General features: G+C 43.7%; 1 protein-coding gene across 1 annotated transcript in view; it reads right to left on the bottom strand.

The window, feature by feature from the left end:
- The window catches only part of LOC126235926 (isocitrate dehydrogenase [NADP], mitochondrial-like), a 143,154-nt gene that overhangs the window by 9,001 nt on the left and 117,495 nt on the right, over nucleotides 1-16,658 (bottom strand). The window contains exon 7 of the mRNA XM_049944888.1: nucleotides 5,682-5,775. Coding sequence (XP_049800845.1) covers nucleotides 5,682-5,775 — 94 coding nt within the window. The remainder of the gene's footprint in view (nucleotides 1-5,681; nucleotides 5,776-16,658) is intronic.

The raw sequence follows: 16,658 nt of genomic DNA, 5'->3' as shown, positions 1-16,658 counted from the left end.
CCATGGAGTGCAGCAGTCTGGTGCTACACTTAGGGTAAAACAACAGTCAAGATCACATTCAGGTTTGTTTATTATGACTGGTTTCAGGTTACTGTTAAAGCCATCCTCAGATTTTTTGGACCCGCTAGGGCTGGTGCTGGCAGCTCCTCAATTTTTCACGATACCACGATCATACACTGTACAGTCTACAACTGTGGCACCACGTGAAAAAACGAGGATCCTTAAGCACCAGCCATAGGGAACCCAAAAAATTAGAGGATGGCTTTAACATAAGCCAAAACCGGTTATAATAAATTAATGTTATTGTGATCTCTACTGTTGTTTTAGCCCAAGCTTTGATGTTTTCCTGTTATCTGACCTAGTGGGGATCCCAAACAATCAAAGTAGTACTCAAGAATGGGTCGCACTAGTGTGCTATACACAGCCTCCTTTATAAATGAGCTACACTGTCCCAAAATGCTCCCAATAAACTAAAGTCAACCATTTACCTTCCCTGCTACCATCCTTACTTGCTCATTCCATTTCATACCACTTTGCAACATTATGCCTGGATGTTTAACTGAGCAAGCAACAAACTACTAATGCTGTATTCAAATACACATAAGGTTCCTATATTCCTCCTGCTCCTGCTGCTGCTGCTGCTGCTGCTGCTGCTGCTACAAGCAATCCATTATAGCTCTGCATTGGCTGATCACTACTGGTTTACACTTCCACAGAAAATTTCTGATCCAACCTTTTTTGAAAACAAGAGGAAATATTTCATGGGAATAAGACTTGTGCAGAAGCAGATGTTGACATTTATTATTAAAGCCTTCACAAACAAATTTAGATCTAATGGAGAAAAGGGAGATAATTTGGATGCAGATGTAGGAGTGGCGGTACGACATAAAACACAGATATAGTAGTAATAAAACAAGGACATTACAAACCATCTTGACTCATATTTCCTCTCTTGATTTATGGAAGCTGTTCCAGATGTTAGCTTCAAAATAAATACAGTAGATGTGCAATGTATTTCTCATTCTCTATTTCACAAGGAAGAAATTTTAAGTTAATAGTCATTATACAGTTAGGCTGGGTGGATATCTTTCTTGCAAGTAAATCAATCTTAGTTCAGCATTTCTGCTAACAGTGGCAGTATTTCCACCATGGCTATGTAAGGATTTGGTACTTATAAAAGTACTCAACAAGAAGTTCACCTTAAACAAAGGATTGCACAAGGTAAATAGGAAAATAAGGACTTCCTAAAAAGGATTGGAAGGAGAGAAACAAGCATAGAACAAAAACTGTAAATTCGCATAGTCGTTTGTCTTCTGATTTTGTTTTGAACGGCCAGTGTCAGTTGGTCACAGTCAGTAAGCTCCCTGCCGCCGTTGGATAAGCAGCTGCAGCAGCAAGTCGTATACTCCTAGCTCACTCATTTGTTACATAGTGTAATTCTTAATTTCTTTGCGTGTTTTTGGTACTTGCATTGTTTAATTCATAAATTTCGGGCGTATTATAGTATTTGAGAGTTGTAGCATCGCATTTTAGTACCTGAATAGTGTAAAATCGCGTAGTCTCCTTCCGCCGCCGAGCAGTGTGTCAGCAGTGCACAAGTAGCAGCATTACTGCATTTACTAGGCAATCTTGTATTTTAATAACCGTTTAAATTTTGTGTCGATTTGTTTGCGCTCTCTGTAGATTAGTTCAGACATTCTTTGCACAACAGTTTTTAGCATGGATAGGGACTGCAACTGCTGTGTTCGGATACAGGCTGAGTTCGCATCCCTTCGCTCCCAGCTTCAGGCAGTGTTGGCTTCGGTCACACAGCTTGAGGCTGTTGCCAATGGGCATCACTGTGGGGGTCCGGATGGGGGTTTGTCGGGGACGGCCAGCTCGTCCCACGCATCCCCCGATCGGACTACGACTGTGGTTGCCCGGGATACTGCGCGCTTGAGGCTGATCCCTCACCTGTGGTAGAGTGGGAGGTCGTCTCAAGGTGTGGCAGGGGGCGAAAGACATTCCGGAGGGCTGAACGGAAGGTCTCTCCAGTTTGTCTGACGAACCGGTTTCAGGCTCTGCCTCAGGCTGATACTGATCTTCGGCCTGACATGGCTGCTTGTCCTGTTCCAGAGGTTGCCCCTCAGTCTGCAAGATCCGGGCGGTCGCAGAGGGTGGGCTTACTGGTAGTTGGGAGCTCCAACGTCAGGCGCGTAATGGGGCCCCTTAGGGATATGGCAGCAAGAGAGGGGAAGAAAACCAATGTGCACTCCGTGTGCATATCGGGGGGAGTCATTCCAGATGTGGAAAGGGTCCTTCCGGATGCCATGAAGGGTACAGGGTGCACCCATCTGCAGGTGGTCGCTCATGTCGGCACCAATGGTGTGTGTCGCTATGGATCGGAGGAAATCCTCTCTGGCTTCCGGCGGCTATCTGATTTGGTGAAGACTGCCAGTCTCGCTAGCGGGATGAAAGCAGAGCTCACCATCTGCAGCATCGTCGACAGGACTGACTGCGGACTTTTGGTACAGAGCCAAGTGGAGGGTCTGGATCAGAGGCTGAGACGGTTCTGCGACCGTGTGGGCTGCAGATTCCTCGACTTGCGCCATAGGGTGGTGGGGTTTTGGGTTCCGCTGGATAGGTCAGGAGTCTACTACACACAACAAGCGGCTACACGGGTAGCAGGGGTTGTGTGGCGTGGGCTGGGCGGTTTTTTAGGTTAGATGGCCTTGGGCAAGTACAGAAAGGGCAACAGCCTCAACAGGTGCGGGGCAAAGTCAGGACATGCGGGGACCAAGCAGCAATCAGTATTGTAATTGTAAACTGTCGAAGCTGTGTTGGTAAAGTACCGGAACTTCAAGCGCTGACAGAAAGCACCAAAGTTGAAATTATTATAGGTACAGAAAGCTGGCTGAAGCCAGAGATAAATTCTGCCGAAATTTTTACAAAGGAACAGACGGTGTTTAGAAAGGATAGATTGCATGCAACCGGTGGTGGAGTGTTCGTGGCTGTTAGTAGTAGTTTAGCCTGTAGTGAAGTAGAAGTGGATAGTTCCTGTGAATTATTATGGGTGGAGGTTACACTCAACAACCGAGCTAGGTTAATAATTGGCTCCTTTTACCGACCTCCCGACTCAGCAGCATTAGTGGCAGAACAACTGAGAGAAAATCTGGAATACATTTCACATAAATTTTCTCAGCATGTTATAGTCTTAGGTGGAGATTTCAATTTACCAGATATAGACTGGGACACTCAGATGTTTAGGACGGGTGGTAGGGACAGAGCATCGAGTGACATTATACTGAGTGCACTATCCGAAAATTACCTCGAGCAATTAAACAGAGAACCGACTCATGGAGATAACATCTTGGACCTACTGATAACAAACAGACCCGAACTTTTCGACTCTGTATGTGCAGAACAGGGAATCAGTGATAAGGCCACTGCAGCATCCCTGAATATGGAAGTTAATAGGAATATAAAAAAGGGAGGAAGGTTTATCTGTTTAGCAAGAGTAATAGAAGGCAGATTTCAGACTACCGAACAGATCAAAACGAAAATTTCTGTTCCGACACTGACAATGTTGAGTGTTTATGGAAAAAGTTCAAGGCAATCGTAAAATGCGTTTTAGACAGGTACGTGCCGAGTAAAACTGTGAGGGACGGGAAAAACCCACCGTAGTACAACAACGAAGTTAGGAAACTACTGCAAAAGCAAAGAGAGCTTCATTCCAAGTTTAAACGCAGCCAAAACCTCTCAAACAGAAGCTAAACAATGTCAAAGTTAGCGTAAGGAGGGCTATGCGTGAAGCGTTCAGTGAATTCGAAAGTAAAATTCTATGTACAGACTTGACAGAAAATCCTCGAAAGTTCTGGTCTTACGTTAAATCAGTAAGTGGCTCGAAACAGCATATCCAGACACTCCGGGATGATGATGGCATTGAAACAGAGGATGACACGCGTAAAGCTGAAATACTAAACACCTTTTTCCAAAGCTGTTTCACAGAGGAAGACCGCACTGCAGTTCCTTCTCTAAATCCTTGCACAAACGAAAAAATGGCTGACATAGAAATAAGTGTCCAAGGAATAGAAAATCAACTGGAATCACTCAACAGAGGAAAGTCCACTGGACCTGACGGGATACCAATTCGACTCTACACAGAGTACGCGAAAGAACTTGCCCCCCTTCTAACAGCCGTGTACCGCAAGTCTCTAGAGGAACGGAGGGTTCCAAATGATTGGAAAAGAGCACAGGTAGTCCCAGTCTTCAAGAAGGGTCGTCGAGCAGATGCGCAAAACTATAGACCTATATCTCTGACGTCGATCTGTTGTAGAATTTTAGAACATGTTTTTTGCTCGAGTATCATGTTGTTTTTGGAAACCCAGAATCTACTATGTAGGAATCAACATGGATTCCGGAAACAGCGATCATGTGAGACCCAACTTGCTTTATTTGTTCATGAGACCCAGAAAATATTAGATACAGGCTCCCAGGTAGATGCTATTTTTCTAGACTTCCAGAAGGCGTTCGATACAGTTCCGCACTGTCGCCTGATAAACAAAGTAAGAGCCTATGGAATATCAGACCAGCTGTGTGGCTGGATTGAAGAGTTTTTAGCAAACAGAACACAGCATGTTGTTATCAATGGAGAGACGTCTACAGACGTTAAAGTAACCTCTGGCGTGCCACAGGGGAGTGTTATGGGAGCATTGCTCTTCATAATATATATAAATGACCTAGTAGATAGTGTTGGAAGTTCCATGCGGCTTTTCGCAGATGATGCTGTAGTATACAGAGAAGTTGCAGCATTAGAAAATTGTAGCGAAATGCAGGAAGATCTGCAGCGGATAGGCACTTGGTGCAGGGAGTGGCAACTGACCCTTAACATAGACAAATGTAATGTATTGCGAATACATAGAATGAAGGATCCTTTATTGTATGATTATATGATAGCGGAACAAACACTGGTAGCAGTTACTTCTGTAAAATATCTGGGAGTATGCGTGCGGAACGATTTGAAGTGGAATGATCATATAAAATCAATTGTTGGTAAGGCGGGTACCAGGTTGAGATTCATTGGGAGAGTCCTTAGAAAATGTAGTCCATCAACAAAGGAGGTGGCTTACAAAACACTCGTTCGACCTATACTTGAGTATTGCTCATCAGTGTGGGATCCGTACCAGATCGGGTTGACGGAGGAGATAGAGAAGATCCAAAGAAGAGCGGCGAGTTTCGTCACAGGGTTATTTGGTAACCGTGATAGCGTTACGGAGATGTGTAACAAACTCAAGTGGCAGACTCTGCAAGAGAGGCGCTCTGCATCGCGGTGTAGCTTGCTCGCCAGGCTTCGAGAGGGTGCGTTTCTGGATGAGGTATCGAATATATTGCTTCCCCCTACTTATACCTCCCGAGGAGATCATGAATGTAAAATTAGAGAGATTAGAGTGTGCACGGAGGCTTTCAGACAGTCGTTCGTCCCGCGAACCATACGCAACTGGAACAGGAAAGGGAGGTGGTGACAGTGGCACGTAAAGTGCCCTCTGCCCCACACCGTTGGGTGGCTTGCGGAGTATAAATGTAGATGTAGATGTAGATGTAGAACTACGATTTTGCTGTGACAATGTTCTGTAAAAGTTAAGGCATTATTATATGTAGGTTTAAGAAAAAAGTTTGCTAAGAGAGATGATTCTCTCCCTCACCTGTAGTGCCTTGTGACTGTCCCATGTGCTGCTTCTGCCTCAATAGTTTTGCCATCGGGACACATGAGAACTGAAGTCATAAGACCAAGAGAACCTGAAACAAGTGAAATAATAATAATAATAATAATAATAATAATAATAATAATAAGAAAGTAAATTGGAAAAAGAAAACACTTCATGGCAAGCACCCGTATCATCTAACACAGCCACACATCGATCAAGACGCATCCAACACATGGCTAAGAAAAGGCAATATATACAGTGAGACAGAAGGATTCATGATTGCAATACAGGATCAAACAATACACACCAGGTATTACAGCAAGCATATTATTAAAGATCCCAATACCACAACAGATAAATGCAGACTTTGCAAACAACAAATAGAAACGCTAGATCACATCACAAGTGGATGTACAATACTAGCAAATACAGAATACCCCAGAAGACATGACAATGTCGCAAAAATAATACATCAACAGCTTGCCTTACAACATAAACTTATAAAACAACACGTTCCCACATACAAGTATGCACCACAAAATGTACTGGAGAATGATGAATACAAATTATACTGGAACAGAACCATTATAACAGATAAAACACCACCACATAACAAACCTGACATCATACTCACCAATAAAAAGAAGAAATTAGTTGTGTTAATCGAAATATCCATACCCAACACAACAAATATACAAAAGAAAACAGGAGAAAAAATTGAAAAATACATCCAACTGGCTGAGGAAGTCAAAGACATGTGGCATCAGGATAAAGTTGACATCATACCAATTATAGTATCAACTACAGGAGTCATACCACACAATATCCACCAGTACATCAATGCAATACAGCTACATCCAAACATATATATACAACTACAGAAATCCGTAATTATTGATACATGTTCAATTACCCGAAAGTTCCTAAATGCAATATAACACATACCGTACAGTTAATAGGAAGTGACGCTTGATCAAGGTCCGCGTCACTTTCCATTCTCAACCAGACTTAACGTCTGAGAAAGTAAAGAAATAATAATAATAATAATGACAATCTTGCCTGTTTAGCTTACACACAAAAAGATGCAATAAAACAAATAGAATTACTTAAAGAAACTGCTGAAAAAGCAGGCTTGCAAATTTCATTTGAAAAGACAGAAATCATTACAAATATCAAAAATCCACCAAAGAAAATAACTACGAAATACGGGAAAATACAGGTATCTATACATTTTAAATATCTTGGTGAACTAATTCAGCCTGTGGCAAAAGGTCATCCGGCCTGCAGGGCTAGAATACAAAAACTAGAGACAGCAACTCACTACTGCAGACAAATGTATTCAAAAAAATGTATATCCAAAAACATTAAACTCAGACACTACCAGACTGTCATTAGACCGCAGATACTATACGCATCAGAAACACTGGCAAATTTTACATACGCAGAACAGATAGAAAATCGTGAAAGAAGAATTGTGAGGACAATTCTTGGACACAGGAAAATAACAGATGATCAAGGCAAGTCTGTATACAGACTAAAAAGCAACAAAGAAGTGTATACGGAGTGCAGCAAAATTACAGACGAAATTAGAAAAAGAAGATGCTCCTTTTATGCTCACATCATGAGGATGAACCCAAATAGGCTTACAAAACAAATATTTTCGTACATCGCAAATCTAAAAAATAAAAATTTATGGTTTATCAACACAGAAAGAGATCTAAAAGAAATGGACACAGATCAGGAAACAATATTTAACAGAAACCTTTTTAGAAAAAAACTGAATTCTTTCACGGGTTTCGGTGTGAAAATTAAGAAGACTTGTGGAACTAAATGGTCTGAAGAGAGAAAAGCCGCCTTCAGCACAAGAATGAAAGAAGTGTGGACTGAGAGAAAGAAGACTTCCCAGAAGCGCAAGAAATAACTGTTTTCACGGTCTTTAACGGCCAAATTTGTATAATAATAATAAGAAGAAGAAGAAGAAGAAGAAGAAGAAGAAACAGAAGAAGAAGAATAAACCCCTTGGAGGCCCGGGAAAAGAATAGGCCTCCGGTATGTTCTGCCAGTCGTAAAAGGCGACGAAAAGAACAAACCACTATTAGGGCTAACCCCCCTTTTAGTGTGATTAGTTGGTTCAGGACAGAACTAAAGAAGCCTCGGACAAGCGCCGTCATGGTCGGGGACGACGCTTGAACCCTATGCCCGCCCACAATGGTAACGACACTGCTAGCCAACTGGAAAATGATTTAAATCCAAATAGAGGTGTTTTGCGGGATATGCTTCCTGCAACCACCCTAGAAGGAAAACAAAGACAGAGGATGAGATAGTCGGATGAAGTTAACAGACACCTCATGTTCTGTTATTACCAAGCAACAAACCTAGGAACCAACACAACTGGATACAGATCACAAGTATACACAACATTTATTACCAGATACCCAGAATTAAAATTTTTAACAGAACAACGACTAGCTGATCAGATCCGTGTAATAATCAAAAATAACAGGATACCCCAGTCAGAATTAGAAAACATCAAACAAGAAGTACAACAAATACTGGAACAAAATAATGTGCAATCAGAAGAAAAAGAAAACACAGTAATGGACTCAAACATCCCAGAGCAAACAAACAACACGCATCAATTAAACAATCAGAGCAAAACGAGATCTTAAGGCAGCCACCAGAACAAGCACAAATAAAATACGAAGTGACATATAGAAGAAAAATTTCAGCTGACATATATACAATACAAAGACACAAATACAGACATTAGACCATTCTTGCATAGACCGCCAAATAACCCACAAGTCGAAACAACAATAAAAACTATCAACACAATCATACACAACAAAATAAATGAAAACACAACTATGGAAGAGTTACAACTACTGGTTTATATAGGAGCACTCACTACACTAAATATACACACTAGACAGAGATCAGAACCAACCAACACACAGAAGAAACCCACAAAACCAGCATGGCAACACAGGCTACAGATGTCTGTGTGTGTGTGTGTGTGTGTGTGTGTGTGTGTGTGTGTGCGCGCGCCCGCTTGTGCGCGCGCGCGCTTGTGCGCGCCCGCGCGCGCGCGCGCTTGTGCGCGCCCGCGCGCGCGCGCGCTTGTGCGCGCCCGCGCGCGCGCGCGCTTGTGCGCGCCCGCGCGCGTGCGCCCTTTTTTCCCCCAAGGTAAGTCTTTCCGCTCCCGGGATTGGAATGACTCCTTACCCTCTCCCTTAAAACCCACATCCTTTCGTCTTTCCCTCTCCTTCCCTCTTTCCTGATGAGGCAACAGTTTGTTGCGAAAGCTTGAATTTTGTGTGTATGTTTGTGTTTGTTTGTGTCTGTTGACCTGCCAGCACTTTCATTTGGTAAGTCACATCATCTTTGTTTTTAGATATATTTTTCCTACGTGGAATGTTTCCCTCTATTATATGCAAATGTCAATACAATGATAGGAACATTCTCCCCCAGGTTTCAGTTGGTCGTCTGTGGGACTTGGGCAAACGCTATGACATAGCTAGTCGAACCACTAGTTCAAGCTATTCCAGCTGTTTGGCGGCGTAAGGAAAAGCCATCTTGTTACATCCATGTCAACTAAGGCTTACATATAGTTTTAATAATAATATAATACTTGTTTCTCCTGAAGTATTGTAAGATATATTTCATCTGATTCTCACTTTCTCTATTCAAGCTTTGTTACAAAAAATGTAAGTGTTTTATATACTTATTATAATTATGTTTTTATGTAGGTTTAACAATTCAGATAGTTACAAAAGGTGATCACACCACTTACTTCAGTGCTGCAACTTTGTTTAATGCCTTCTTTTTGCTTTTAGGACAATTTTATGTAAATCAACATTAAAAGTAATTAAATATTGAACATGTGTGATTATTTTTCTACCTAGATACTCATACAGGTACACTATTGAGTACACCACTTGCTAGAGTGTTGGTTACCATGCATAACAACTTTAGTTTGCCTATAGGACAAACAAATATTTATTAACACCATAATTCAGTGAGAGTGTGATTAATTTTAAAGAGACTTTTGCTATTTTTATTCATCGACCAGAAACTATTAACATTACATAGAGAACTTTGTGCTGGGTTTAGACTGTGTGATTCATGTAGCTTTTAGTGGCATTATAACATCAAAGCTAAAATTAAATTTTTTTGTGTCTGCAGGATTATTTTCAACAACAGAGATCATGTAATCACTACTGGCGTTTCGTTTATTTTATTCTATGTTTATTTCTCTCAGTCTTCTGGTCCTTCTTCTTAAGTTCATATTGCAATGAACTGGATGGATTCTCCATTGCTCTGTAAGATTATTTGACTGTGCAGGAATCTAATTCTAATAGTTACATGGCAGGACAGGGCACTGACGCAAAATGTATTGTGTAGATCAACATATGTAAGAAGGTATAAAAAAAACTAAAGTAAATATCAAACAGGTATTTTTAATTTATAGTAATGTGCTCCAAATTGCACTCAGTGTTAATAATATGTGTTTTTCTGTGAAAAGATTATTTATACATATTGTGTGTCATTCTGTGTATTATACAAACCAGTAGCTACGAGAACTGTTACATAAAGTTCTATGGATGAAATAATGAAGATGTGAACGATTCTAATCAAAACAAGGGTGATGAAAACAATACACAATTTCCCCTGTCAGCAACAGACACAACAGAGTACAACTAAGAACAACAATACACAATCGCAGGTGTTAGTAGCTACCCCTAATAATAATAATATTGATCCAGATACAGGCAAGGAAAAGGGATTATACAATGTTGATACAGTTGAGAAATATTTATCCCCAAGAGAATTTGCACACTTGACAAATTTGGCAGAATGACACCCATCGGAAGTCCAGGTTAATGGCTTTGGTATTTCATCTTTGGTTTTTCCAAAGCCATTCCTTCCCCTTTAGATTATTCTGTATTTTGAACGTATTACTATTCAATCTTCTTTACTAACTACATTGCATCCTTGTTTGTAAAAGCAAGATTATAGACTTCAAGTTGAGAGGTACTTTATGGGTGGTTGACAAAAATGTCAATAGATGGACTGACTTCTGACGATGACAGTTTATTAATTTCTTTCTTTTCCTTTTTTTCCCCTCTTCTCCACCTGCTGTTATTTCTATCCAAACTTGCAATAAAGATTTGTTAAGTTCAATTTTCGGGGTATGCGACGGTGAAGTTGTGACAAGTCCGTTCTGTAGGGAATGTCGAACACCGTCTCCCTCCGCCATCGCAGAAAGAAATGTAGAAGACGTGGTAATTCCTTGGAGTGGTGGGTGGTAAGGGATTCTGTCTTTCAGGGATATCTTCTCTCTTTCTTCGACCTTAACAAATCTATTCTTTAATTTCCTTTCTTTCTCCTCTGCCAGGAGTACAAGTTCTACATTTTGCTTTATCCATATTCATAAGTTTCTATTGGTCAAACACTTCTCTTTTCCCCGTGTTTCTATCACAACTTGATGTCACAGGATGGCCAAGAAGAGCAACACACAAAAGACTTGGACAAGTGGACGTAATTTTCACACCATTTACATATTGTGTATATCAGTATGCTGCATGTTAGGCACATCACATGTTGCGGGGGAAGATAATGGGAGAAAGCCCGTACATGGAGTGCAACAGTCTGAAATACGATGCGCTAACATGAGCTTAAGGAGTAGAAGATAACTGTGTCATCCAACAAGAAATCAATTAATTTATAGCAAACATGCACACTAAATGAAAGAAGATCATTTTAGTAGAGGACACAAAAATTAGGCTATATTTAAATAATATAATATTTGATCATTGTCAGAAGACATAAACAATATTTAATCACCCCGGGATATATATATTATGATATGAATGTTTAAGAATAGGGCTAAACTTTTAGATCCCTGCTGCCACACAACCACAATTTTCAAAGAAATAGCTGGTTCCGTATGTAGGTATTACACCTGTGGTGTCACTGCCAGACACCACACTTGCTAGGTGGTAGCTTTAAATCGGCCGCGGTCCATTAGTACATGTCGGACCCGCGTGTCGCCACTGTGTGATCGCAGACCGAGCGCCACCACATGGCAGGTCTCGAGAGACGTACGAGAACTCGCCCCAGTTGTACGGCGACGTTGCTAGCGACTATACTGACTAAGCCTTTGCTCTCATTTGCCGAGAGACAGAACAGCCTTCAGCTAAGTTAATGGCTACGACTTAGCAAGGCGCCAATTGTAACAGTGCATGTATCTTACGAGTCTCATTTGTATAGTCAAGAGAGATGTACCAAAGGAAGCATTAAAAGTTAAGTATATTCCAAAGATACGTATTTTCTTTATAGTATTCAATACGTATCCTGTTCCAGACTTGACGCCAGTCGGCGTGTGTGTACGCGTGCCTTTCGGCTTCCTCCTCAGTGTGGCGTGACTAGCTTGTTACGCCACAACAGATTGACGACGAGGATTACAGGATCGTGTTCTTTCTACTTGCTTTGCTCTGCATTATTTGTGTGATGGCTTCGCCACATTCTCCAGATGTACTGTCCGAATTTTATCGCTTGCAGAATCAGCAGACGCAGGCGTTATTGGATGCCCTTGGACAGCTCGTCCAGGGTCAACGTGCGCTGCAACCCGATGCGGCCGCCGCCGTTTCATCGCTACCGCAGCCACAACACGCCGTTGCACCATCCTTCCGTAATTTTGATTCAACGCAAGAAACGTGGCCAGAATGGTCACGCCAGTTTGGCTTCCATCTGGCCGCCTACAGAATTCAAGGTAATGAGCGGCAGCCGTTTTTGCTTTCTTGTGTCAGTGTGTCCACCTACCGTGTGATAGTGAAATTGTTTCCCCGACGCGACATAGCAACTCTGTCCTACGACGAAATTTTGTCTGCTTTAGATGCCTATTTCAAAGAAACAGTTAATGTAGTTGCCAAAAGGTATACATTCTTTCGTACCAAACGTACGGCCAGTCAGACTAATAGGGAGTGGGTTGCAACATTGCAAGGACTTACTAGGGATTGTGATTTTGCATGTGAATGTGGACTTCCGTATTCAGATACTATGGTGCGTGATGCAATTGCACAGAACGTTTCTGATGTTCGCATATGGGAACAGATTTTGAAACTAGTAAATCCCTCCCTTCAACAAGTGATAGACATTTTAGATAGGCAAGACACACTTGACTTTGCTCAGGAATCATTTGAAACTTCGCCAGCAGTGTGTCACATTAACCGGCAAACCGGGCGCGCAGCACGGGACGTTAAACGGCCCTCGCGCATGTCCGAGCAGCTGCAGCCTAGCTCGCAAACACGTGTGCCGCGTAAGCAGGCCAATGCCGTGCAACAAATCATGCCCGCGGTGTGCAACTAGACATTCGCGTGACAATTGCCCGTCACGCCAAGCTATTTGCTTTTACTGTCATAAGAAAGGACATGTTCAAAGTGTTTGCCAGAAAAAGCTCAGATCAGACAATCACAACCATTCCAGGCCCTTTGCTTCGCGCCGGAATCGAACCAAGGACACTCAGGCTCGGGAATCTTCGCCCATGGACATTCATGTAGTTAATTCCACCCCGTCCAGTGCCACTGTATCTCACAGTGACTGTGTTCGTCCCGCACAAAGTGTGCGTCGACGTCGCCGGAACTCCCGTAAAGTCGCAAGTGCTTCTGTACCTGTATCAGTTCAAATTGCACGTGAAAGTCGCTCTTGTCGTCAGCAGGACAATAAACTTTTTCTAGACGTAGACTTTGGAGGCAAAGTGATACCATTCCAGCTCGATACCGGAGCTGCAGTTTCATTGCTCAATCAAGACACGTACAAACAGCTGGGCAAGCCTCCGTTGCGTGCCGCAAAAGTTCAGCTCAATAGTTATTTAGGACAGCAGATACCTGTGATAGGACAGTGCAGCCTTCTTGCCACATACAAGGGACAAACAAAACTTGTGTCATTTTACGTTCTTCGTTCTTCTACGGCAGTGAACTTGTTTGGGTTAGATTTATTTCAGTTGTTTAACTTGTCTATTGTCAATCAGGTCCTATCAGTGAATCAGACTGTGCCTTCAGCCAGTGTTTCTCGTCTTTGTGAAGAATTTGCAGACATTTTTGCACCGGGCCTTGGTTGCGCTAAGAACTATGAAGCACATTTGGAACTCAAAGTGGACGCGCAACCGAAATTTTTAAGAGCGCGCAATGTTCCCCACGCATTGCGTGATGAGGTCGCAAGAACATTAAACGATTTAGAATCTCAAGGCGTAATTGAACGTGTGCAGGCTTCTCTCTGGGCCTCGCCCTTAGTAATTTTGCCAAAACCTTCCGGAAAATTGAGACTTTGCGTGGACTTCAAGGCAACAGTGAATCCACAACTTGTGACTGCTACTTTTCCTTTGCCCCACCCGGAAGATCTTTTTGACAAACTGTGCCCGAAAAAATATTTTTCAAAGTTGGACCTAGCAGAAGCGTACTTGCAAATACCGGTGGACGAAGAATCCCAGCGCGTCTTGGTGGTTAACACGCATCTTGGATTATACAGATTCAAAAGACTGCCATTCGGGTGTGCAGCCGCCCCTGCATTGTTTCAGCAATATTTACAAACTGTTTGTGCATCGGTCCCTACTGCTGCGAACTATCTGGACGATATTGTGATCTCCGGAAAGACAGAAGCCGAACATTTAGCCAACCTACGAACGGTATTTCAGGTCTTGCGACAAAATGGTCTTCGCTTGAGGAAGGACAAATGTGTGTTTTTTGCTCGTGACTTACCATATCTGGGCCATGTCATAAATGCCCAAGGCATACATCCGAGTCCAGAGCACCTCCGTGCCATACAGGAGTTGCCTTCGCCACAGAACTTTAAACAGCTCCAGAGTGTGTTGGGAAAAATTAACTACTATGCCAGGTTTGTGCCGCGCACTTCTTCCATTTTAGCTCCGCTTCATCGCTTACGCCGTAAAGGTGTTCCGTTTGTCTGGACGACGGAATGCGAACGCGCCTTTCGCCAGTTGAAATCGGCGTTGCTTTCTCATACTTGCCTTACGCCATTCGATCCCCAGAAACCCCTTTTGTTGATGGTCGAGGCATCGGATTTCGGGATCGGTGCTGTGCTTGCGCACAAAGATGGATCGCATGATCGCCCTATTGCCTTTGCTTCAAAATTGCTCTCGTCTGCGCAACGCAATTATTCCCAGATAGAGAAAGAAGCTTTAGCTCTCGTGTTTGGTGTTACTAAGTTCCATGATTTCTTGTATGGTCGTCACTTTACCATCATCACAGACCACAAACCTTTGACATCGCTTTTTTTATCCGAACAAGCCTGTACCTCCATGTACAGCGCAGAAATTCATTCGCTGGTCTCTTTTCCTCTCGCAGTACCGCTACGATATCTTGTATCGGTCCACTGCTAAGCACGGAAACGCTGATGCGTTGTCCCGTTTGCCTGTTGCTGAGGATAAAGCATTCGATTCTTCCGAACTTGCTTGCATGTTCATTGATTCGGAAACCGATGACGTGGTCGAATCATTTCGATTGATTTTCGTCGTGTCGCTACAGCCACAGCTGCTGACCCTGTCCTTGCTACTGTTTTGCGTTTTGTTGCCACGCAATGGCCCTTGTCAAAGTCACGGATCGAGGATCCGCTGGTTCACCGATTTTTTGCTCACAAGGAGAGACTTTTTGTACGACGTGGTGTTTTGTTGTTGCGTTCGGATAATGATCAATCCCGAGTCGTGGTCCCACGTTCGTTACAGTCCTCTGTCTTACGGCTTCTTCACCAAGGACATTGGGGTATAGTGCGAACGAAACAACTTGCTCGTCAGCACTGTACTTGGTTCCGAATCGATGCTGGTCCATTCTGGAATGCGCGATGGTTGGTTGTGGTGGATTCCTTCAGTAATTTTCCTTTTGTTGTCCGGATGTCTTCCACGTCGTCATCTGCCACCATCCAAGCGTTGTCCGCTATTTTTTGCATTGAAGGTCTTCCCCGGACTATTGTTTTTGACAATGGCCCACAATTCATGTCCGCAGAATTTCAGTCATTCTGCAAGGCCAATGGTATTCAACATCTGACATCCGCGCCGTTTTCGCCTCAGTCAAACGGTGCCGCTGAACGGTTGGTCTGGACTTTCAAGTCACAGATGTTGAAGTTGAAAGAGTCGCATTCTCGGGAGGACGCATTGTTGCTCTTTTTGTCTTTGTATTGCTCTCAGCCCCGCGATGGTCGCTCGCCGGCTGAGTTGCTCCATGGTCGTCCTCATCGAACCTTGATGTCTTTGCTGCATCCGCCGCATCAGGTTCCAGTGCAGCGGCAGACTCCTGCTTTAGCTCTTGGCGACGTTGTCTTCTATTGCAACTATCGCGGTTCACGGCGTTGGCTCGCAGGGCGCATTCTTCGCTGCCTCGGCCGCGCGATGTATTTGGTTTTGGGGGCCTCTGGTGAGGTGCGTCGGCATCTCAATCAGCTGCGCCTCTGTCATCTCCTGGGTTCTGCCGGTCCCCGTCTGCTTTCAGCGACGGTGCCGTCCGGTCAGCGCCCTGGGGACCCATCTACTGGCTCGCCTCATCCCCAGGTGTTACCGACGCTGCCTTCCATTTTGCCTCATGGCGACGCGCCGCCGCCGCCGCCGCCTGTGCTCCCGCAGGTGCCGCCCGCAGTGGACGCGTCGCTGCAGCCGCCTGGCGCCTCCCTGGGTCACGCGCCGCCGATCACTTCCCGTGACCAGATGTCCTCCGCCATGGAACTCTTGCCCGCTCCGGACCAGATGTCTTCGCCCATCGGGTGCCCCGACCACATGGAGGTCGACACTTCAGCCCCTCCTGTCTCTCTACGGGCGCATACACCGCATGTTGACGTGCACCCTGGACTAGGTTTTCAGGCGTTTCCTAGCTCCCCTCGGACCGAATGGCCGGGTGCGGGTGGCACAGCCTCGCCTGTTAGGCTCCCCACCTCATCGCATACGTCAACATGGGGTCCTCCCCACGG

This window comes from Schistocerca nitens, chromosome 2 (assembly GCF_023898315.1).
Source record: "Schistocerca nitens isolate TAMUIC-IGC-003100 chromosome 2, iqSchNite1.1, whole genome shotgun sequence".
In the NCBI taxonomy this organism is placed as follows: Eukaryota; Metazoa; Arthropoda; class Insecta; order Orthoptera; family Acrididae; genus Schistocerca; species Schistocerca nitens.
The sequence above is the reverse complement of the archived record's forward strand: the minus strand, read 5'-3'. Positions and strand labels throughout refer to the sequence as shown.